Source organism: Glycine soja, chromosome 5 (genome assembly GCF_004193775.1).
Source record: "Glycine soja cultivar W05 chromosome 5, ASM419377v2, whole genome shotgun sequence".
In the NCBI taxonomy this organism is placed as follows: domain Eukaryota; kingdom Viridiplantae; phylum Streptophyta; class Magnoliopsida; order Fabales; family Fabaceae; genus Glycine; species Glycine soja.
In genome coordinates, this window is record NC_041006.1 from 35420804 (window position 1) to 35446748 (window position 25945).

The window sequence follows — 25945 nt, forward strand, 5'->3', positions numbered from 1 at the left end:
ATTAAGGTTAAAGAAAAGTAGATTGTATCTTAATTAATTTAATTTTAATTTAAAAGGATAATTTATACCATCATTCATTTGATTGGTTTAAAAAAGTAACTTATATCCATAATTAATTTCAATTTTTTTCGTAAAAATTTAACAAAATGTATATATGTTGGGTAAGACTGTACCAAAAAAATATATAATAAAAACATATTTTTGTTATATAATTTAACACAGCAAAATTGTATTTATGTTATTATTTGATCAAGAGAGATATGTTTTTGTTGTGTAAGAGGAGGTAAAAAAAATTACACAATGAAAATGTGATTTTATTGACAAAATACATAATCAAATTATGTTTTTGTCGTAATTTTTTTTTCACCCCTTCTTATACAATAGAAACATGATTTTGTTGTGTATTTTATCAAATGAAATCATGTTTATGTGCAAATAATATTTTCAAAAAATAAAATTTAAAGCACGCTTGGAGTTGAAAATAGCAAATTTAGTAGTGAGAATAACAATTGCATAAGATGTTTGAACATTATGGACAATACGTGTTTGATACAAGGGTGTTGCTAGCTGCATCCAACAGTATTGTTGATGCATCCAGCATTTTTGTATTTTTCTAATTTTGTCCTTTCATTCGTAAGAGTCATACGACGGATGTAGTTCATCTGTAAAAAATGTTTTTAATTTTTTTGAAAAATATTTGTGATAGTTACATTATAAAATAAATAATGTTATTATACATAACACTAAAATTTTTAATATATATTTAATATGCATGTAAATTTAAATAATAAATTTTGTAATAATTAATTTTGATATAAATTATACGAATTATTTAATCCATATATTTTTTTATAAATAAAAAATATTTATTATTACAAAATTTAATGTATATTAAATTTTGTAATAGTAAAAAAATTTTAAAGCACAAATGAATAATTTAACATATTAATAATTAAAAAAATAAAACTTTAAGAAATTAAAAAAATAACCAAAAAATCAATACGAATGAATTTTATATGTATATTTTATACGGATGAACTACATCCATAAGAGTCATACTACATTCGTATGACTCAAACGAATGAAAGGATTAAATTGGAAAAATACGAAAATGCTGGGTGCACCAGCAATACTGCTGGGTGCACCTAGCAACACCCTTGATATAAATCTAGCTGAATATTTTTTTAACATAACTATATAAAAAATGTTTTCTTGATTAGCTTATTATCTATTTTTATCAAATTTATCCAAAAGCTCCTTACTCATGGACTCATGGTTAAGCAGTCAAAGTCCAAATTATTTTATACCATCTCAAACAATAATTGGTAAATGCTTCACATTGACAAGAGTAATATTATTCATAATCACACATGCCCTCACATGTCCTCACCACAAAGGCTTGGAGATTCTCCTATTGTTTAATCTTCTAGTTCTAGTAATAATGTCTCACCTAATTACATAACATTTCTTTTTTCAGAACCCAAAAAAAAAGGAAAAAAAGAAAGGAAGAAAAGAAAGTAAGAAACCCATGATTGTTTCTATTGATGTCACAAACCATGATGCACAAATTCATTGAAACGTACTGAAAATAAATACAAACAGACAGCTGGCCTTCTGCACCCCCCACACAACACAACAACAACATTAACAACAACACACTAATTAGTCTCTCAGTGGTCACTACTTTGCAGCACACTCTTGAGTTTTGAGTCTCCCTCCCTGGCAGTTTCATGGCTTCTTCAGTGACCAGATCAACCTCAGGCTTCAGCTTCTCAGAGATCTGGCTCTTGGTGGCAGCCACAGCACTCATCTGTGGCTTTCTGGGGTACATAGTTTATGATGCAATCATGGCCACTGCTTCTGAGTTGCTGCAACGTTTGCTGGTAATTTCTCCACTGTTCTTGATCATCATTGTTCACTGGCTCTCCACTGCAAGCCAAATAAGCTTCCCCATGCCAGGATCTGAGCCTAGTGCCATCCACAGAGCTGGTGGTTCCCCTTGGGGTGTTGCATTTGTTCTTCTTCTGCTTTTCCTTCTCATTTCTTACCAACCTTCCCTGCATGACCTTATTTCCTAGCTAGCATGTGCTATATAGTTTATCAGGCTATGAAAATTTAGTGCATGTCACTTATGTGGGGTGCCTGTTCTTTTTTTTTTTTTTAACATAAATGTTAATTATTACGTTGTTAGTTTTTATTACTAGTTGTTAGTTTTTATTACTAGAAAAATCGAAGGTAGTATCTTTCCTTCTTTTCTCACCCTACTAATCTTATATCTCCGGGTGTGGTACTTGTAATTTTAGAGTTACTGTAGCTCATAATGAACCTTTTAATTTCTATGTGAATTTGGGTGTAAAAACTATTGCAGTGTCTCTCTCTGCCTCTAAAAGAGTCTTGCTTTTCCTCTGTACCAAGAAAATTTTGTGGCTGCTTATATTAAGTTTCGATCTTTGCTGCCCTATGGCGGGTGTTTGTCCTTTTCTCTGAGAAAATTGAAATGTCGTGGTGTGTCAAACATCAAAATTACCAAGGAAATTGAACTATTATATATCTCAGACGAATAATCCAGACACACTGTAAGTCTTTCTCAGGCTTTTTTTTCATTCAACCAAAAATCTCACATTTCATAGACTAAAGTAAGAAAATTTTCACGAAATTAAGGTTTAACTTTTTTAAAGTCAAATCATGAATAAAATAATATATATATATATATATATATATATATATATTCTAAATTAAAATACTTTTTTTTTACACATTTTGCTATTTTAGAAGAGTCAAACTTTTAGTTTTGCTCCTTCGATCGACTAATTTCCATTTTCCAAGGACCATTGACGCGTATGATATATAAGGATGTTTGCTACCTCAATTGACTAATTCCCATTTTTCGAGGACTATTGTATAAGTATATAAGGATAGAAATATATGACATACTTTGTTGGAATTTATATATGACTCGGGTTTGACCAAGATCAAATTAGATCTATTTATTAATTAATTTGGTTAAAGTTTGTTGAAATTTTATCCTGTTAAATAGTGAGATTTCAAGTAATTTATAAAGTTTTTTAAACCTAAGGTAGTCTAATAATGATGTGTTAAATTTTATTATAATACTTTGAATTTGAATTTATATACTTAATAACTTATTTAAAGATTTAAGGCACATCACTTTTATAGCAAAATAAAATAGAAATATAAAATTTTACTCTTATTTTTGTATATCTAATTTTCAAACAAAAAAATATTAGCCCAGTGGGCTGGGCCGGGTTGCCTCATTGCAAACCCATTTTATGATAAATCAAAAGTTGAATACATCCGGCCAACTTCGTCTAAGAAAATGAGTTAAATAAATTGGTCAATAGAACAAATCCATTTTACCACCTATAATCATGTTTGAAACCATCATTAGAAGATCCAAATTCATAAACAATAAAAGTCACTTCAATGTAATTTTCTTTTCCTTCACAAAATCCAGTACATGTTTAGATTAAAATTAGAAGAATTTAAAAGTATTTTTACTCTAAAAACAACATTTTTCCTTTTTCTATTTGATACATTAGAATTCATTGTGTATTATAATTTAAAAATATTTTCCAAACTTTAATTTAAAGGCTTAAATAACTTTTTATTATACGTAAAATAGATATTTTGATTTTATTACTTAAATTATTATTTTTTATTTTACTATCTCACAATTTTTATTTTTATATTCAATTTTAGTATTTTTCATTGTTGAAGATTTGATAACTAATATGTAATTACTATATGACACTTTTCTGTCATATTATCACTAAGTGATATATAATCGATGAGACAACATTCCGTTAGTTTATCACGATTTACATCACTTAACTAATTTTCACTTACGGTGGATATTAAAAATAAACATATAAAAAAACATGAAATATTAAAATAAAAAAAATATTAGTTTAGATAGTAAAATTAATATGACCTATTTTACATATAGTAAAAAATGATTTAATCCTTAATTTAAATATAGCTCTAGTTTGCAAAATAAAGTTAACGCCAAGTCTATACCGCACTGTGGAGCTCCGTCCCATTTTGAATCGATGCTTATATAGGTAAACAAGGTATTTTGGCCTTTAAATGCAGTTGGCGAATTTGCAGTACTGTGCTATATTTAAGTAGTTATCTTTTATTTACGAATACCAAGATCTATGGAGGCTTTTTCTACTGAATCTTGCTTAGATATCTCCCAATCATCGTATTATTCTTTCTTCTCCAGTAAGACACTAGCTAGAAGTTGCTTTTCAATAAGGACTAAGGAGTAGACCAAGGCTAATGAATATAGTTGCCTGTAGATTGACACATATAAATCTAGAACTTGAGTTATTGTCACTTTTAAACAAGTTTTAATTAGTAGTGTGCTATGTAACTGAAGTGGCCAAGAGAAAAGAGATGAATAAATCCAAAATAATTACGGAGTCATCTGAGAGATATAAGATATTGAAATGAACGATCAATTTATGAAAGTTTCTTCATTATAGATAGAAAAACATTCTCTTGTAAACTGATTTAAGAAAAGTTTGTTTGAGCTAAAAAAAAATAATTCCATGATATTTTTTTTTTCAAATGTTGTGTTTACAGTTATTAAATTCTTTCAAACATCTCTTTTGATTTTAAAAACCCATTTTTCTTGTAAAAAAAACAAACAAATTACTAATTGAATATTTAAATAAAAATTGATTGATTACGATTTAAGCTTCGTTTGTTTGCAAAGAAAGAGAACAGAATAAATAAATAATAAAGCAATGAGATACATATTTTTATAGTCTACTTTAATTTAAAAGTTTCATTTTTTTTTCACACTATCGATATCCTAGTGTTTCTTTTCATTTTAACCAAGTGATCAGTACATAGCATTCATTGCTAAGACAGATTGAATAATAACTTTTGAGATTCTAGTCTAACTAGCATAAAATCATACAGAACTATATATATATATATATATATATATATATATATATATATATATATATATATATATATATATAGTCCTGAAACCGCTTAACTTTTTCTACGTTCTACCCTTATACCCAACTCATTGTGTTAAAACTTTGCAAGTTGAAGGTAAAAAGATTGAGAATTTCTCGTAAGATTCTCTGTCTCTCCTAACACATCAAAACAAGTGTGCTGAGGTGAGAATCTTTTTTATGGTGCCAGTAACCAGGGTGTTGCAGCAATGCTCATTAATGTCAGAACCGACACCCCTGCATCCTACTTTTGCTAAAGGCTGCTATAGACAACAACACTCGGTAAAAGGCCCTTGACATTTCACATTTGTGACCCAACTTTTCACAAAAATTATAAAACAAAATCAAATATGAAAGGCCCAAATCTGATTCTCTTTTTTCTTTTTCACCATTTCATAATGCATGCAATCCTATATCTATTATTGAAGCCACTAATAAGGTGCCACCAAGCATTGCAATGCATGCGACTTCATACATGAATAATAAGCAATAATTTCCATGCACGTTTCCAACAAGAAAATGACCTTTAGAGGATAGTATTTAATTATAAGATTCAGGAGACAAGAGTAGAACATTTATATGACTGACCAAAGAATAAAGAGTAGAACATTTATATGATACTATTAATTTCTAGTGTTATACAAGATGATATTCAGGAATCAGATAACTAAGTTTAAAACCAAGGTAAATATGATGACATGTAGATCTTTTGGCCATGATGAACATGAACTTGGGTTGCTACCGTACCAGCAAAATAATTATTATCATTTCTCTGTCGCGTGTTCAAACAAGAAGGGATTTCCAAGTATGAAGAGAGGTTCTTCTTCTTTGACTGATCACTGATGCAGAGTTCACTGTTTCCTCTTAAATCCAACATTTTGCCTAACTTTTGAATGAAGTCACCAGGTAGCTCTAGAACCCCACTCAGCTTGTTGTGGCTGATATTCTGTTGATCTAGGCTTGGAAGTGAACCCAAATTTGGTGGAACTTGTCCACTAAGGCTATTGTTACCTAAGGAGGGAGGCTGTAAGATTTTTCAAAAAAGAGAAAGAGTAGGGTATGGAGCCTGTTAATCCACACCCTGATAAACTCAATGATTTGAGCTTCCTAAGCTTCCCTATGAACTGGGGTATCCCTCCCTATGAGTAAATATTCTAAAAGCTCTAAACTTGAGAAGATTTCACTAATAGGCCCTACAATAAAATTATGACTCAAATCAAGCCAGACCTTGAGTTTTCCTATATCAGGAGGAATGTTTCCACTGAGCATGTTAGAGTGCAAATCCAGCTTCTGGAGAAGTTGAAGCTGTTCAAGAGAATAAAGCAAAACCCCTTCAATTGCATTGCAACTTAGGTCCAATATGGTCATTCTTTATAGACCTCCAATTTCCATTGGGATTTGACCACTCAAGTTGTTATAACTAAGGTCAAGTTGCTCTAGACTAACCAAACCACCAATCTGGCTTGGAATGTTTCCTTGTAAGCTGTTCTAGGAAAAGCTCAGGACCCTAAGACCAGTAACACCTCCCAAACTAGTAGGTATGTCACCACAGAGAGAAGGGTTATTCTCCAAAGCTAAGTGCTCTAGGGAAGTGAAAGGACCAAAGAGAGTTTTGGGAAGAATGACTGGTGAAGCACCAAAACAGTCAAATATTGAAAGGGTTTTTATATACTTGAGTTTCATCAAGGACTGTGACAGATAAGCTGAGGGTTTGCAAGGTTGGAATGGGAAGACTATATCAGGACCAATGTGGATTTTTGTGACATGAAAAATTGGTTGGTTACTATTGCTAAGTTCACACTCAACACCTGGCCATGGAGTATCAGTACATGGCTGTGGATGTGTTTGGGCCCTGTAAGGGTCTTCCAGAAGAGCACCCATCACTTCAAACAATCCCAACATTCCTCCTCTTCCATTATCATGTGCCCCTTGTGTAAACTATTTCCCATTGACATCATTTCGCCAGCAAACATTAGGAACCAAAGAAGAATAAGAGACATGGATGCCATTAATTTGAGACACTCCCTAGCTACTTCCAAATTCCAATAACTCACAAATGGAATTGCAAAAACTGGATTTAGAGGTACTGAAAAGGTCTTGCTCCTCTTTCCCTATTTAAGCTCGCTTGAATAATGGTGGTGGTGTTGATGAAAAAGGAGAAGAATGTAAAGGTAACTCAAGATTCTCATTTTTGAGTCAGCTGTGAAGGCTGCAAAGAAAAATCAAAGCTGTTGTTACCTCTCCCAAGATTGTGTTGAGTGTGAGTATGACTGTTAGTTTGCATGGAAAAGGGTGTGAGATGAAATAGGTAGCAATTGTTGGACTATTATAAACGCCAATGTAATTTGCCATAAGTGTCAAATTGCTAATTTATAAGATAGAAATTATATTTGTGAAGTGCATTTGTATAATTTTTTATATATAACAATATAAATAAAGTAATTGATTTATTAAAAAAAACATTATAGAAATATTATATGTAATTAAACTGTTGCAACCATGAGAGATGACACTGAGAGCCTTGGACAAAGTAATAAAGCCGGTACAAAACAGGGATCATCTAAAAAGACAGACCTTTTCACCTATATCCATAAGTTTTGCATCTCTTCTTTCACTTCACTTACTCAGTTTGATTGACAGTATTGTTAACTAGCCTGTACTATTACGGTGTCCTTTCCTGTTTTCATTCTTATAAGGTGGGATTTTTTACCTATCTATACATTCTCTCTCATAAAAATACTTAAACACCAGTTTGCTTTTCTTTTTTAAGGAAGTCGGGTTTGGCCACCCTGACTTCCGTTGGTGATGTTTTGCTTATATATATATATATATATATATATATATATAAATTAAAATTAAATATTATATTATATAAAATTATTTTTATTATATATTTATTAAATTAATTTTTGAAGGGTCATTTTATAATTTTTTATTAAAAATGATATTATTAAATTTAATTATTTTTTTATATTATTTAATTTATTTAAGATATTTTTTTGTTGAATATTTGTTTTAAAATCTGAATTTTGCATAATAATATATTGATTTTAGTCAAAATTTTTAATTTTAAATTTAATTATTTTACTAAAATATACATATAAAGAAAAATATAAAAATTGATTAAATTAATTTTTTTATTAACAAAAATATACATATAAAGAAAAATATAAAAATTGGATAAAATTATAGTATAATTTTTTATTTATGTTATATGTAATTGTGTAGTTAAATTTATGTTTCGTTAATTTTTTATGTTTTTATAATTAAAAAATAAAAAAATTAGTTAGTAATATTAAAATACAGTAAAAAAAACACTGCGAAAAAATATATGACACATCTGTCTTGTAAAGTAGACAAAATACTCAAATTACAGTAAGTGGAACGATACTCGACAATAATAAAACATATTAAAAATTACAATTACAACGCAAACATAATAAAACTAATGAGGATCTGAAATATGTTGTGCAGAATACATGTCTTCTTCTATTTTGGATTATTGGTTTGTTAAAAATAGTCAAAATTTTTATTGTGTAAAATCGTTTCCAATAGTTGGATTGTGCTAACACCTTTAGCACGTCTTCATCATTTTTTAATTCCATTATCTCATATTCAATCAAATTTTCAGACTATTTAGAATGACCTGGTTGTCGAGATAACAATCGTCTAACCAATTGTGATACGTGAATTCCATTAGGGGGAACCCCTATAGGTGCAACGTGCTTGATTAAATCCTTGAGTTTCTCCATGCCACATCCCGAAGAAATGTCAAATCTTATTGGATTAGTTTCAGTAAAGGATTAACCTAAAAACTCACCGCCTTGACGTGAAATATTTCACTTTCCATTGTAATACATAATTGCATCATGAGTAGGAGTGATGGTTAATTGAAGCAGGTTGAGTATAGCATCCAGTGTTCTAATAATGGTACATAATAATTCTAAAGGGCCAACACACAAGTATTGCTCATTGCACATTAACATTGTGTAAATATCATCATCATCTTTCAATTGTAGAGATTGAAAAAAATATTGTTGACCTACATCTATGAATGGTTGTCGATAATAGATTTCATCCCGTAATTGATCGTTGGTTAGTTGAAGGGTATTGTGCATTCTATGCTTGAGTGTATCAAAATAACAGTTTTTAGGAACTCACATTGGTGTTAGAGTGAGACTTTGAAAATAAATACTAGTTTGATTGTGATTGATCCATTTGGAAAAATGAAAGCTAATATGGAGTTAGCAATGGTCTGCTTGTTTCTCCCAAAAATGACATAGTAATAAGATTGAATTTGGTTTGTGAAATTATGTTGTGTGAGATTGTGTGTTTGTATTGTGTGTGTTGTGTTATTTATAGTTGTATGAGTATTCTGCCACGTTGATGTGTATTGGAATCCAATGTTTCTTTTTCCCTAGTAAATGATGTAAGACGTCCATTATTATTTCAAAGTGAACAAAGAGATTATGAGTTGTCCATCTCATGTCAGTTTTGCACACGTCTCTAAAAATTAAATGTCTCACCTGCAAAATTGACATGAAATGGACAACTCATAATGCAGAGTGTTGTCAATTTGAATTGTGATTTTTCCCATGTAATTAAAGCAGCAGACGTTCATGATGATTTTTAGAGTGAACAAAGAGATTATGAGCTGTCCATTTCATGTCAGTTTTGCAGGTGAGACATTTAACTTTTAGAGACGTGTGCAAATTATAGAGTGTTGTCAATTTGGATTGTGATTTTTCCCTTGTAATTAAAGCAGCAAACGTCCATGATTATTTTCAGAGTGAAAAAAGAGATTATGAGTTGTCCATTTCATGTCAATTTTGTCGATGAGACATTTAATTTTTAGAAACAGTGTAGTGTAAATGGCAAAGTATTGTGAATTTTGACAGTTATGTTACCATGTCAACTACTGCAGTAAAAATGGGTAAACTAAAAATTGCTAATTTAAATTTAAAGGAAAAATTATTTCAATACGTAAAGTGATAACTGAAGACGAACATAAGACATTACATGAAAATCTCAAAGAATAAATAACTTAGACATGAATGATCCGTAGATTACCAATCTCGTTTGAATATAAGTTTGTGGGATGGAGACAAGTTACTTCCTTTGGGCCCGGAAGAGGAGTCAGTATCACTATCATGTTTTTGACCCAACAAGTCTCATATTCATCTGATAAGTCCTCAAGATTAGAGGTTGAGCCATGTTGGTTGTCTGGTGGGTTATTATTGTGACAGATTATGGTAAATAACTCCACAAATGGTAGTGATGGGTTGTTGTAAAAAATATTGAACATTTATCGAACATCGGCATCATCTCGCAGAATAAAAGATGTGTACATATAACGTTGTCCTGACTCAAATATAGGGCACCGAAAGTGGAGATGTTGGATATGTTATTCTGGGTCAATGTTTAATTTTTGGTGAACAAGTTCAAGCAATTGTGTAAAGGTTATGACCTTATTGATCATTGAAGTTTTTTTGTTGTTACTAACGAAGGTGGTGCCTTCATTAGTATTGCAAATTTGGTCGTCGTAGTAAACACAAACATATACAGTCAGGTGACACATTGTGGTAGGGATTGAGATGAAAATTTGAAATTGTTACGAATGTCTTTAGTTGTAGTGGTATTTATAGAATTTGGTTATAGTTGGGTGAGTCACTAGTTAAGTGTGTATTTAGATGAACGGGTAAATGAACACTTAAGCATATTTACAAGGGTCCATAATGAGCAAATTGCAGAGTGAAAAAAACAACTGAGTGAAAAAAAACTGAGTTGTCCACGTCATGTCAGTTTTACTGGTGCGACATTAATTTTTTTAGAGACGTGTGTAAATTGCCGAGTGTTGTCAATTTCAACTGTAATTTATCCCTGGTAATTGATGGAGCAGAAGTCTATTCTAATTATCAGAGTGAAAAAAAATTGAGTTGTTCATGTCATATCAATTTTACTGGTGCGACATTTATTTTTTTAGAGACGTGTGTAAATTGTCAAGTGTTGTCAATTTTGACTGTGATTTATCTCTGATAATTGATGGAGTAGAAGTCCATTATAATTATCAGAATGAAAGAAAAAGAGTTGTCCATGTCATGTCAGTTTTACTGGTGAGACATTTATTTTTTTAGAGACGTGTGCAAATTGTCGAGCGTTGTTAATTTCGACTGTGATTTATCCGTGATAATTGATGCAGCAAAAGTCCATTATAATTTCAGAGTAAAACAAAATTGTTTTGTGAAAATTGCAGAGTGTGTTACGAATATTTTTTTTGGATTTTTTGACATTATTACCATGGAAAAAGTGTCCAAATCATAGTATTTTTTATTTTGTGCTTGTATTTTGAGGTGATATCCCATGGAACTGGTGCACGATATAATTTTTTTTGGATTCTTTGACGTTTAAAACATAGAAAAAGTGTGTCACGAATATTATTAATGTGTTCAACATAATTTGAAAAAAATGCAGAACATGGGCACTTAAGCATTGTTGCAAGGGTCCAAATCATAGTTTTTTTTATTTTGTACTTGTATTTTGAGGTGTTATTCCATGGAACTAGTGCATGAAATAATTTTTTTTGGATTCTTTGACGTTCAAACCATAGAAAAACGAGTCACAAATATCATTAATGTGTTTGACATATTTTTAAAAAAATGCAGAACATGAATACTTAACCATAGTTGCAAAGGTCCAAATCATATTTGATGATGCTGTTATCGGGGTACTTAAACATATTTGATCCCATTATCACAACATTTTATACTTCAATGACCAAGACAATGACCAGTCCCACAAGGTGGTGGACGTCGATTACGTCTCAGATTTCTTCTTTCCAGTATGACTAGGTCTCCCACGTCATGATGATGTTGTTGTTCTATGTTAGTATTTTCAATGTTGGTTGTTGCAGCTGAAGAACTTTGACCTTGTTCTCCAAATGAATGCGGTGCATCGAATTGTTGTAAAGTAGCTAAATATGATGCCGCTGAATTTGGTGTATTGAAATCAACGCCAAATAAATCGGTCATCCATTCATGGGTGGTTGCGGTGACTGACTCGCCAGTGTGGCCAAAAGTTTGATGAACAGGTGAAGGAGTAGAATACATTGACTGAGGATGTGGAATTTTAAAATGCGTTTGTTCAACACCTGACCCTGCAACATTATAGGTAATTGTTGTGCGTGGATCATGTAGTTGTTGTGCAACATACAAGAACAAAGTAGTGTTTTTCCTATACCATTCCATGTACACTGGTGTATGTGTCACTATTCCTTCAACCCATTGCCCAGCTAAAACATCGGTGTGTTTGTTTTTCCAGATATTAATCCACTCCGCATAGTATTCCATCCAATCAGTGTAATGATTGCCTCGCATGTCAATTTGGTGAAGTAAATCAAGATTCATGGTATCAACAGAGATATCTTGTTGTAGTCCAAATTGTAGCTTCACCCGATTTGTTTGATGTAATTCGACAATCGAGAAACAAATAATTGCAGTACATGCAGACCAAATCTCCATGTCTCTATATGCACGTCTGGGTAGGTGTTCTTCAAATCCTCTATATGGGACCCAAGAAATCTGAAATATATGCCAACAAGGCAACATGTTAGTATGTGTGTACATATTTAAGGTGCAGATCATGATAATATTATACCTCATGGCTCTCCATATGATCTATACGAGACCTATATCCGACTAAGTCACCATGAGGTGTGGCCTTATATTCTAATCTACCACCACTCCATCTGAAATGTAAAACATACAAAATCAATATTCATTGTAATGTTATAATACACGTCATTGAAATAAAAAAATTTACATTTCGCTATATGTAAATAACCTTTTAGCCAGTGGAAAAGTTGTTCCGAGTCATGAGACTCTTGGTGCAATAAAAGACATGAGGTACCAAGCCCATGACTACAATAGTATGACACAACCACCCATAGATTTACCAACCTCTGATGATACTCGACATAGTTCTCTATACAGGTTTGCTAAACAAGTCGAACCCCAACTATATTTTTTTGTGTTGTTCAAATCACGTAATAGGTTCAAATACATTAAATAAACTTTATTTCCAGATTTATCAGGAATTAAAGCACCGCCAATCATGTACATTATGTAAGCTCTACACCTGCATTGTAGTTGGTGCGTTATTGGTTTTTTGGGCAATGGTGCGCGCAACATGCTTAGCAACCATGTCAGCTTCAGTGCGGCTCTTTTACATGCATTTTCAGGAGGGACTTCCCCTAGTAACTCGTGGCATAACTCATCCCAATGTAAAAAGCTAGGTCCAACCACAACATGACCATCGACTCTAATGCCTATATGAAGTGCAATATCTTCGAGTGTGATGGTGCACTCTCCCCATGGTAGGTGAAAGGTATGTGTTTCAGGTCCCCTAAGTTGGGCCGACATGGAGCAGAAGCTCGAGAATACCTTGAAATTAAAATGAATAATTTAACATATTTTGTTGTTGTATTGCGTTAAAATTTTTCTCCGTCTTTATTATCTAGTTGTAGTTGTTGCATGCTTTGAAGTTGTTATTTTCAATTTACTTCAGTAATAATAGTCTACATATGCATGATTTCAGAGATGCGGAGCAATGTCAGACCTAACCCTCACATGCACTGACACCCCATTAAAGTATGGTGTTGCACACTGTTCACTCACATGCATATGTTTATCCCATTAACATGTTTATGAACAATCCATGTGACCTTGGCATGCCATGCGGAACACTGCGGTCAACAATCATGATTAAACAAACAGTCTGTCATGTATATTAATGTGTGAGGTTGCGCACTATTCACTCACATGTGTACACTAATTTACTCACATGCACTTAATGTCCTACCTAATCCTCCCACCTAATCATCGTAACTAACTTTGCTGCCTAACCCTCCCACCTAACCTTCTGATCTAACTCTCTTACCTAACTTTCCAATCTAACACTCCCATCTAACCCTCGTAACTAACTCTCCCACCTAATCTTCCAATCTAACCCTCCCACCTAATCCTCGTAACTAACTCTCCCAACCTAACCTTCCAATCTAACTCTCCCACCTAACATTCCAATCTAACTCTGGTACTAAACTTTCTCGACCTATATATAATATCACCATTTGACAACAACATATCACACACAACAACTTTCTCACAAAACAAAACTCAATTTGTAACTCTCACACCATTTTCATTCATATCCCATAAGCACCACCATGGTTCCACCTAAAGAAATTGCAACCATCATTTACCACAATGGTCACATTGTAGACGACCCAGTTCAAGGATCGATATACACATCTGTGAACCCAATATTTTTTTACATCAGTCGTTCTATTATGTTTACACAATTCATTTGAAAAATTAACAATCGTCTCCCTGCTCGAGCAACTGAACAAGTTGCTCAATTGTTATTTCGTGTCCCTATTTCATTTCATCTCGGTCAGACACGTTTTATTTTAGCTCAACTATTCAACAATGATTATCTTAGAGGCGCGATGAAAACAATTATCCAGAATCCACAATTGAATTCTGTCAAATTCTATGTTGTTACTGACCTTATTCCTCAACTACAACCATCGTCTCCATAACCTTCATGTCCACAACTACAACTATCGCCTCCATAATAGTTACGGTACAACAACATAGACCTCAATAATCCAGTATCTTCATACAACAACCTTGAATCACAAGACCCCTTTGACATTTATACTTCATACACACAAATATTATCCTAGAACAATTTTTTTTTTCATGGCCAACAAACCTCCTTTGACCAACAAAACCATCCTTCATCCCCCTTTACGCCACTTTCACAACTACCACAAACGCAAGCATCAAACCGAGATGAACATCTCATTGCTAACGAAAATCCCATTATACGATTTCATGATGAAAACATGGATGATTTTAGTGAGGATGAGGATCAACAGTTCTTTGATCACATCAATCACCAAAGCGATGACCAAAGTGATGACCAAACCAATGACAAGGGTGTTGGCAGACCAACGACACATCCGTCACCTCTGTTGTAATATCATCAACCTAGGTGTCCAGTAGACTTGAACTTTGACCACCTATCACACTACATTGATCGACACCATTTTGTTCATCAGTAACACAATGTACAACCACCAGTCGGTATACTCGAGGTTGGCATAACCTTCGATGACAAAGTACAATGTATTCGAGCAATCAAAGAATACAACATCAGAAATCATTTTGATTGTAGAACAATTTACTCTGACTAGAGAAGGCTAAACTTTGTCTGCAAGTTACATGAAAATGGTTGTACATGGAGCTTGGACGCATGCAATTCAAAGAGACATAACAAATGGATTATCAAAAGTATCAGAGGTCATCACATTTGTCTCGTTCCGATGCTCAGACAAGATCATCGCCAACTCGACAAGATCATAACACAGATCATCCAACCAATTATCAAAACAAACCCAACCGTCTCCATCAAGACGTTGATTGCAGAGATCAAAACATTCATAAATTATACCCCATCCTACAAGAAGACATGGTTAGCAAAACAAAGAGCGTTGGAGATGATTCATGGAAATTGGGAAGAATCATATGCCAAGCTGCCAAAACTTTTTGGAGCTTTGCAATCTTGTGTTCTCGGGACTGTGGTCGCTGCTCAAACAGATCCTTTTATGAGGGGGGAGAAATAGTACCGGGTGAAAGGTTGTTTAAACGTGTCTTTTGGTCATTTGGTTCATGCATTAATGGTTTTGCATATTGCAAACCCATAGTACAAGTAGATGGTACATGGCTTTACGGGAAGTATACTAACACACTGTTGATAGCTACCGCATGGAGCTAACCATATCTTTCCGATTGCCTACGCCATTGTAGAAGGGGAGACAACTTCAGCTTGGGGGTTTTATCTAAAGAATTTGAGAAGACATGTTACTCCACAAATTAACATTTCTCTCATTTCAGACCGATACCCCTCAATTATAAGTTCCTACAACAACCCACGTAACGTATGGGTAACTTATGGGTCCAAGACACATCCCATTTCTTTTGTCTGCGCCACATTGCACAAAACTTTGTTCGTGGTAACTCAAACTACAAACATTTAAAGAAACCACTCATGTTGTCTGGTGAGAATCTATTTTATTTATTCGTTAAAATTTAATTTCAATCAAATTTTATAACATAATACATTCATTGAATATTTACAGGTTACGCATACACAGAGAAGATGCACTGGCGACATCTTGGGGATATTCGTGTGAATAAGCCAAGTGCAGCCGAATGACTTGATCAATTACCCAAACAAAAATGAGTACAATGCTTCGATGAGGGGAAACGTTGGGGACATATGACTACTAATTTGTCAGAGTCTGTTAATTCCATGTTAAAAAACACAAGACATTTGTCGGTGTCATCGTTGGTTGAGGAGACGCATTTCAAGACCGCACAACTTTTTGCTAATAGAAGTCGACAAACTTAAGCAATGATTAACTCTGACTCACAGTATTCTGAAGTTGTCTTCGATACAATGAATAACAGTCAACAACAATCTAATACACATGTTGTAAATGAATTCGACATACACAATCACACTTTTATTATAACAGAGACTCAATCCCCACTTGAAACACCCAAACCACCTGGAAGGTTTAGAGTAATGTTACAATCCAAAAAGTGTGATTGTGGTGAATATCAGGCTAAACACTTATCGTGTTCTCACGTCATGGCTGCCTGTAAATCTGTCAATGAATATGAAGGAGATAAGTGGGGTCCTGATCCAAGGAGAAAGATATGTTTAAATATTCCTGTAAAATATATTGATATGTTTAAAAATATTTAATTTATTAAATGTTTAATTATAATATTAGTAGAATTTTAAATTTAAACTATTTATTATTTATTTTATATAAAATAAAATATAATTATCTCACTAAATTGGTTAAAGTTAATTGCCGTAATTATTGAACAAAAATATTGCAGGTTTAATTTCAGAATATTTATTTATTTATTCAAAATGAATAAATCAAAAGAAAAGAAACGAATCAGTGTGAAGAGAAAACGTAAAAATTAGGGTTCCGAGACTGAGAATCCTGGATTGCTCGCAGCCCAGACCCACCTTCTTCTCTCTTTCGTTAGGGTTTCGTGTGGTCTCTTGTTCTCTCTAACAACCAGGTATGTTCAAAATCTTCGGTTTGACATATCCACCCTATATCCCGCATTCCTCTTCTTCTGTAGCAGTGTTCAGTTGCAGCGTTTTCAAGATTTCTATTTATTAATTTATTCCTTTAGTTGGAAAGAAATTAGGGCTTAAATTGAGAAAGAGACAATTTTGTTACAATTTTTTTTAAATTATTTATCCTATCTATTTTTTATGTTTGTGGTGCAGTAGATAATGAATCTTGCTCTGTATTGTGTTTTTTTTTTTTGTAATAATTATAACTCCGTTTTACTCTGTTCTAAATGTTCCGTGGATTTTTTTTGTCCAAATTTTGCTGCACTAATTATTTTGTGCTCTTTGGTCACACTTTGGGTGATAGAAGACACTGTCGAATTTGAAAGCAGTTTCAACTTTCAATTTGGCTGTATTTATGTTTCGTTGTGATAAGTAATATATTTATAAGTGGGCTTATGCAGGTATGATATTTATTGCTTTAATTTATCTTCTTTCTTTATGTGAAGGGGAATAAGGGAGGGAGGATGGTCAGAGACTAACAAATAGAGGTATATATTTGCACTGGTTATATAACTAAAATTGTGTTTTGCTTTCAGGAGTTGGGTGATATTTTGTAAAATGGGTGAGACTGGAAAACGATATCGTTCGCAGAGAGACCATGATGGGGACAGGAAAAATCAAAAGAGACAAATGACTGATAGAGATGACAGGGGCAATGATGAATTGATTGTTTATAGGATACTCTGTCCAGATGAAGTTATTGGGAGTGTCATTGGGAAGAATGGGAAAGTGATAAATTCAATAAGGCAAGAAACCAGGGCGAAAGTCAAGATTGTCGATCCTTTTCCCGGTGCCAAGGATCGGGTTATAACAATCTACAGCTATGTTAAGGAGAAGGAAGGCGTTGAGATTGATGATGAGTTCGCTGGTAAAGAACCTCTGTGTGCTGCCCAAGATGCTCTTCTAAAGGTTCATGTTGCCATTGTGAATTCCATAGCAGCTCTTGGAGATTCTGGGAAGAAACGGAAGGATAGAGATGAATGTCAAATCCTTGTTCCATCTAGCCAGTCTGCAAATATCATTGGTAAGGCTGGGGCTACCATTAAAAAGCTGAGAAGTAAGACAAGAGCAAATATCAAGGTTACTGCCAAGGATGCAGCTGACCCAACACACACATGTGCTATGGAGTTTGATAATTTTGTCTTGGTTAGTATATTGAGTATTATAAAACTTAGCATTGAATGATTTATTGCTTTGGTTCGTAATCATTTCTCTGATTAGAATAGTAGCATCTAATCCTCCACTCTCTGACACATGCCAATATTAATGCTTTATTTTACTAATAATGTATTAGTATCGTACTATGGTTATTGGCGTAGAAGTCTTTTTACAGTTTGTCTTTCTAATTGTACACATTTAACTTGATAATTTTTATTGAACATTTAACAGTATCGTACTAGTTTGTCCTTTTGCATGTAGTTTTTAGAAAAATCTGAAATTTCTATATCTTTTATCATATTTTTAATCATTTTTTTTCATGTCAAGATAAGTTCTTTTGCAGTAAACTTATGCCTTACTATATTGTTGCTTTCTCTGTGAGTAGATCACTGGTGAATCAGAAGCAGTTAAAAGAGCACTATTTGCAGTTTCCTCTATTATGTATAAGTTCGGTCCCAGGGAGGACATCTCTCTAGACACGGCTGTACCAGAAGCCCCACCCCGTATTATTATTCCCTCTATTCCCTCTGATGTTCCAGTTTATCCTCCTGGTGGACTATATCCAGCTTCAGATCCTATTGTCACACCTAGAGCAGTTCCTCAAATTATAGGCACAACAAATGTACCAGATCTGCAAGGTTATGCTGATGCAGAAAATTCATGGCCTCTGTACACATCTGCCCTTCCCGTTGTTTCTGGTGTTGGTGCTTCCCGGTCTGAGGAGTTAATTGTTAGAATGTTGTGTCCCTCTGACAAGATTGGGCGGGTCATTGGGAAAGGTGGTAGTACAATTAAAAGTATGAGGCAGGCAAGTGGTGCTCGTATTGAGGTTGATGATTCCAAGGCTAATTATGATGAGTGTTTAATCATTATAACTACAACAGAGGTGCACTATCTTTCCTTGTTATATTTTTTTTTTCTTATAACATAAAATTGCTCATCCAATAATTGTTGGAGGTGTTGCATTTGATGGAGTTCATGATGTACCCTAGTGCATGTTTGTTTAGCTTAGATATTTTGCTTCTGGAAAGTATATAATCAAAATGCTAGAGAGTGCCTTGGGCTGAAAAAATTTGAGAGAAAAATAATCAAAGCTATATGTGTGTTGCTGTTCAACTGGGAAAGCCTTGACCCTTACTATTTATCAATGATTTTTTGACTTATTTTTATAGTTATATTTCTCAAAATTATATGCAATAGTCAGAAAACAGAAAAATAATTAAAAACTTGATTATGAAAGTCAGGAGTTGATTGATTCTCGATTTTCAGGACCTTGAGTGATTTGTAGTTAAGCTTTGTGTATATGCTTTTGCATTTTAAAAGTTCAAAATGTTTGATCCCTAGTTTCTTTGTTTTTTTTCTACAAACTGTTTTATAGACAGAATTATGTAAGATAAATTTCATTTTATTTTAACATTTTTACATCCAGTTTATCTCAAATCTGTCTTGGCCAGGTTGCTATTTACTAGTTTGCTGAATACTGTCAAGTTTATTTTCATGGCCATAGCCCTCTATTATTTCGTTATAATAAATTTCATGCATATCATCCATTAAAACAGGTTAGATCCATAGTTGTTACTAGTCAACTACCTTGTGCTTAGCAGTGCCATCCCTTACAACAATGAGGATTGATGCTCATTTAGGAAGTCAACACTTATACTTGTTAACAACATTCTGGAAAGAAACAAGGAAAAGGAAACAAAGGGTGTTTTTCAAAAAATATTGACAGATCATGATTTTTACATGTGCTGTTAGAGCTAAAATACATTAATTTCAGGCATGTGAATAGTTCTTGAGCATTCTGTGAGGTGGCAATTAAGTATACAGTTTTGTCACAACTTTTATGTTCTGAATTAATTCCCCCCCAAGGCTAATATGGTTAATGTACAGCAAGTTCAGTTTTATGTTTGATTTACTTGTGGATTGTTGTTCCCATATCCTCTATTTTTTTTCATATAATGTAACTATCCTTTTCCAAAACATATTGATTCTATACTTGTAGTCTTATTTCATCATAAAATGGATAATGATCATGTGGATATGTATTTTGTAGTCGCCAAGTGATCTGAAGTCCATGGCAGTTGAAGCTGTTCTGCTGATGCAAGGGAAGATAAATGATGAAGACGATACCACTGTTTCAATCCGGCTTCTAGTTCCATCCAAGGTGATAGGTTGTATTATTGGTAAAAGTGGTTCAATCATAAATGAAATTCGGAAGAGAACTAAGGCTGATGTTCGAATCTCTAAAGGTGATAAGCCAAAATGTGCAAATGCAAATGATGAACTTGTTGAGGTTTGACTCGTTTTCACTTCTTGTTTAAACAATATATTTATTTAGCAATTCTATTTGGAATGAAAGCTTTTATAGGAAAGTTGTGATTCTTTAAAAACCAACCAATCATGATTGGAGAGGTAAACAGCAAAATTGAAAAGTAAATGGTAACTGACAATTCTTTTCTTTTTAAAAATATTCATTCAGGTTTCATGCATGAAAACCCATTCACAATGGTGATATCCATTACCATTTTTCATATTTATTTCATTCAATGTTTTTTGGGATTTAGGTGGGTGGCTCAGTTGATTGTGTGAGCGATGCACTAATCCAGATTATCTTAAGACTCAGAGATGATGTACTGAGAGAAAGGGATACCAGCCATAATCCTTCGATAGGTGTTGAATCCTTGTACCCAGGTAGTGCTGGTCTTTCATTGCCATCTATGATGCATTCAGTTCCTCCTGTTGCTGCTCCGATGCCCTATGATCATAGGGCTGAAAGTGGAGCTGGCCTGGGCATGCTTTCTTCAAGCAGTCTTTATGGTGGATATGGATCTTTATCGGTATGTCACTTTTTTTCTTGCTGTATGGTCATAATAATATATTGGTAATTTTTTGCATGTATATTATGATATATTTTTCTCTTTTTCTAATACAGAATGCTAATAAACAGTCTTCAGTCTTTTTTTTTCCATGTCTTTTCCATTTTTAGTTTCAAATATTGTCACTAATCTTTTCTCTTTTTGTTTGATCCTATGTAATAGATGGAGGAAAATGGCTATGGATCTTTGTCCTTGTATGCCACCCAGCTGTATGGCGGGTTAGTATGCATACATTTATATATTATGTGAACACTTTTACAGCTGATGATTTAGTGTTTGTTTGGATTGGAATTTGCCAAACTGATTTTGGATGAACCCGATTTTTGTAAAACTGGGTATGCTGTTGAGTGATTTATATTTGGATGCCTTTATCTTAAAAGTAATATTTTGATTATGTGCATTCCCAATCCTATGAAAGCAATTCTCACTTTCACCCAAACCATGGTTTGAGAATGAGATTCCATTTGACATCCCCAACTGGACTTTTGCCTAACACGTCTAATTGAGAATAAAATGTTTCCTAATTGTGGTTTGCATTTGTATTTGTACAATTTTACTCTCTAAAGTCTAATCATGGATTTGGGAGTAATCAACCATGCACTTAATCTCTGATTTAACTTTCCTAAACTTTGTATTAAATTGGTTGAACTTATATTTTTTTTCTCTTATTGTGCACAGTTTGCCTCCCCCATCAACTCTGGATATGTTGATTCCTGCTAATGCTGTTGGTAAAGTGCTGGGTAAAGGAGGGGCAAATATAGCCAATATCAGGAAGGTTAGTTCACACATTCTGAATTGTTTATTCTTTTATGTAATTGCAGGGGGAACTAATATTTGATGGGAAGTTTATCTATTATTTTTATTTATCTTAAAAACTAATTTGAGGTTTGGTTCTTGCTGCTGTATGTCACTCTCATTGTATGCTTAAAATAATTGCTTTTCTTAAAAATTCCATATCGTGCATTTCAGTAAGTGGATCAAATAAAAGATATCCAATCAAAAGGAAAGGCTCTAAATGGTTTTGCTGAATATTTGGTTGTTGATTGATCCATCTAACCAATTCACCCAGTAGGATAGGGCTAGGTTGTATTTCTTTTTTTTTAAATTCATTCTTGGTGGAGTGATTTTATTGATTGCTCACTTGCACTGGTTCCATTTAGTCCAGTTATTTGTAGGAGGTAATGGACATCCAATCTTTTTTTATCATATCAAGTGATTGTCTTGGACTAAAACAACAAGTGATGTGTAACTAATTAGAGAAAAAAAGGTTAAGGGCTTCCCTAGTCTTTGATTGGCAATGTTTTTCCTATTTTTCACATTTGCTAGGCCACAGTATCATTTTATAAGATGTCATCTGATGGGATCCTTCTATGCAAACTATTTTATGAAATGTTTTCCTTTGCTTATGCTACTTTATCCTCGAGTATACAATGCTCTATACAATGTCAAGGGCTAGATTAATTAGCATAATAAACTTTATTCAACTTTGGCTTATGATAATTTGTTTATTCTCCCATACCCCAATGCATATAGGTAAAGCTAATACAAACTTTGCTTCATTTGATGTGCCTATTTAATGCCTTGTTTCAAACCAGATTTCAGGAGCATCAATTGAGATATCTGACAACAAATCTGCTCGTGGTGATCGTATTGCTCTTATATCAGGCACACCTGAACAAAAGCGTGCTGCTGAAAATTTGATCCAGGCTTTTATAATGGCAACCTGAATTATTGAAATTCTTTCCTGGGGTATTGAAGGTGAAAAGTTTAATTCTTGAAGTATGTTCTTTTTCCTCTCCTTATTCTGTTAGGTTGGGAGACAATGTTCTCTAGGGTTTTCCAGCTTGACTCCTGCTTCTTCCACACCAGTGGCTAACAAGACCTTGCCTGAGGATCCATTGCTGGTTTTGTATGTGGGAATTATAATTCCTTTCCTTTTGTTTCCTCTTAATCTACTCTCATCTGGCTTTTATCTTAGAAATCTAGGATCTCTCTGTCCTTTCATGATGCTTGTCTTTGACTAGTGTGTAGTCATCACTATCTCCATAAAATTCTGTGGAACCATAAAGCGGTGTTTATTATGTTTCTGACGGCTCACCCTTATTCTCCTTTCTTGCTGAAAATATCTTCCCTATTGATGCAAAATGAGATGCTGGGCCTCTAGCAATCTGCGCTTTCTCGCATCCTTGGTTATCCAAGTAATTTATTCAGAAGTGGGGAAGTTGCCTCTTGAATTCAAAGGATTTCAGAAAACCCTGGATCATTTTCATTGCCCTAATTCTATTTCCATATCTTGAAATTCTGTCATGCATGAGGATATTTACAGCTAGATATCATATAACCATCTTGTTGTCACACCAAACATGATGTACAAAAATGCTAGAAGCCATATTTTTGTGGTTAAAATATTTAGACAGAAGATAAATACAAAGTAGGAAGATACAGCTTCTTCCTTGGCATATAATGAAAACATAAGACATTAAGAACAAAGAAAAGGATCGTGAGTTGACTCTTGGATGGTTGAATGGTTTCCTATTACTGTTTTGATCCAACAGAATGTGAGAATTCTAACAAATTTTTTGGTTGTGTAGCTCATGCATAAAAAACTTCGTACCCCATTGCCCAGAGGCTCTTCGCTATGCGAAGGTATGGGGGAGGGATGTTGTACGCAGCCTTACCCTTGCATATGCAAAGAGGCTGTTTCCGGATTCGAACCCATGACCAACAAGTCACCAAGGCACAAATTTTTTGGTTGTGTAGCTCATGCATATTATCTGAAAAGCCTCTGGGTTTTATTTCGGAACTTGTACATGCTTTCCATTTCTTATGTCTTGTGATGGATGTCACTCAAGAAAATATTTGCTAAATATCTCCAGTGGAATTTGAACCTTTGCACTGGAGGTAAAGTTTGTTCACACGGAGCTCAGTTTGTCAGCTGAGCCACATCTTATGTGTGCTAGCTGTCACATTTTAATGTAGCAAGCCTTCTCTTCCAATATGATTCAGAGTTGTTTCATTCGATCTCCTAAATTCTATGAAGGGGGCTGTTGAATTTATACAATGATTCAATTGATCCTTTTCTGGCTTATTTGTTATCCTGTTTATAGCATAATATTTAGTATTCCAACTAAATTTGGATCATAGTTTCGGTGACATGGATAACATGCTCTGCTCTAATGGTGATTTCACCCAACTCAAGTTATAATTAAATTTGTGGGCAATAGCTTGGGGTTTTTTTTATATGACTAAATTATAGGTTGCAACAAGAGTAAATCATCTTATTTCAACATTTCCCTTGTATCCATACTGCCATCTTGTGAAACATTTCTCTCATCCAGATTACTAGTTGCAACATCAGTGTGCTCAAAACTCCTTTTCCCTATTTCAAATGTGACGGACCTCTTTATTCCATTCTATCTATCTATTATATGCAATGCAATTAACTTGATACTTCTCTGGGATAATGTCAAACTTCCGCTTTTCCTAGCAAATTTGAAGTACAAATTTTCTTTATTTTTCATTAGCCATCTATTGAACTCTCCCCACAATCAACTCATCACAATTATGTTCGTTATAATACTTTTGAATCTTAAAATCAATATAATACTATGCATGTGGATCAATTCTCCCTTTGTTCTATAGCTAGCTCAGATTTCCGAAATATACAACCCCTCATTCTTGATCCTGTATGGAATACTGTTCATTCGTTTTCCCCTAAGCTTTTCTGCTAGAATTCTTTTAAGTAAAGATGTCTGGTTTAGTTTGAGTTTAGTCATTAGGCCGTTGATTTTTAATGGATATAATTTGATAGGATGATAGTGTTCTGCACTGAAACATTTTATGCTGGAGGTTTAGTTTGAGTATGGTTCATTGGGGGGGACTGAACGTAGGGGAAGTTAATATTAGGTCACTTTGTATATGATTTATGGTGCACATTAAGTAGTTTAAGATGATGGTCCATTGTATATACAGCTTAGCTTCAAGACCAGTTGCTTTGATGTTTTTTGCGTATGTATTTACATTTAATTGAACTTCATCCCTTCTAATCTAATTAGTATTTGTTTGGAGCTGCAATCTCTTTGATTTTGCATATATTTTTTGGGCAAATGGTTAACCTTGATTTGAGCTAATCAATTTGATGGCTTCTCACAATTTGTTTATATATAAGCATCAATCTTTTACATAATTTGTGATATTAACTTTCAATTAACGAAAAATCAAATTAAAATCTTTAAAAATGAGAATCATATTAATTATTGTAAGTTGTACGCTGCTTCATATTGGTAAGCAAGCAATGTATTGTAGTGTGATAGTTAAATCTTTGATTTGGTGTGGGTACTAGTGTCCAGTTCACTATTTTCATTCGTTAACCCGTTTATTCATTATTTTTCACTAGCAATTGTGCCATTAGAACTTGTTTGTTCTTTTCTTTGAAGAGGCCATTTATAACTTGTTGAAAGATTGATTATTTTTTTAAAACAAATTGAGGTTTATTTATTTCCACACGACCACGAGATTATGTTATAGTTTGAATAGTCGTGAACACTTTATGGTTATTATTATGATGGAGAAATATAAAATTGTGAATTTGTGGAATACCGTCTACTCTACTCAAGCGATTCGTGTTTAAACATGTAAATAACCCCATAGCGATGTCTGACTTTTGTTCTTAAATTTTAATCATTATCAAGA

General features: G+C 33.5%; 2 protein-coding genes and 1 pseudogene across 2 annotated transcripts; 2 read left to right on the forward strand and 1 right to left on the reverse strand.

Annotated features, from left to right (window-relative positions):
- The first annotated feature begins 1544 nt into the window (after nt 1–1544).
- On the forward strand, nt 1545–2414 carry LOC114412772. Its single transcript, XM_028376806.1, has one exon. It carries the CDS (start codon nt 1731–1733, stop codon nt 2076–2078), a length of 348 nt encoding a protein of 115 aa, XP_028232607.1. The 5' UTR covers nt 1545–1730; the 3' UTR covers nt 2079–2414.
- A 3094-nt stretch (nt 2415–5508) lies between these two features.
- Nucleotides 5509–7312, reverse strand: LOC114412773 (annotated as a pseudogene).
- Nucleotides 7313–17023: 9711 nt separating this feature from the next.
- Nucleotides 17024–25327, forward strand: LOC114412774 (KH domain-containing protein At4g18375-like). The gene is made up of 8 exons (XM_028376807.1): nt 17024–17158; nt 17756–18365; nt 18763–19263; nt 20431–20670; nt 20942–21214; nt 21416–21471; nt 21932–22028; nt 22849–25327. Exons 2-8 carry the CDS (start codon nt 17778–17780, stop codon nt 22978–22980), a joined length of 1887 nt encoding a protein of 628 aa, XP_028232608.1. The 5' UTR covers nt 17024–17158; nt 17756–17777; the 3' UTR covers nt 22981–25327.
- The last annotated feature ends 618 nt before the right edge of the window (nt 25328–25945 follow it).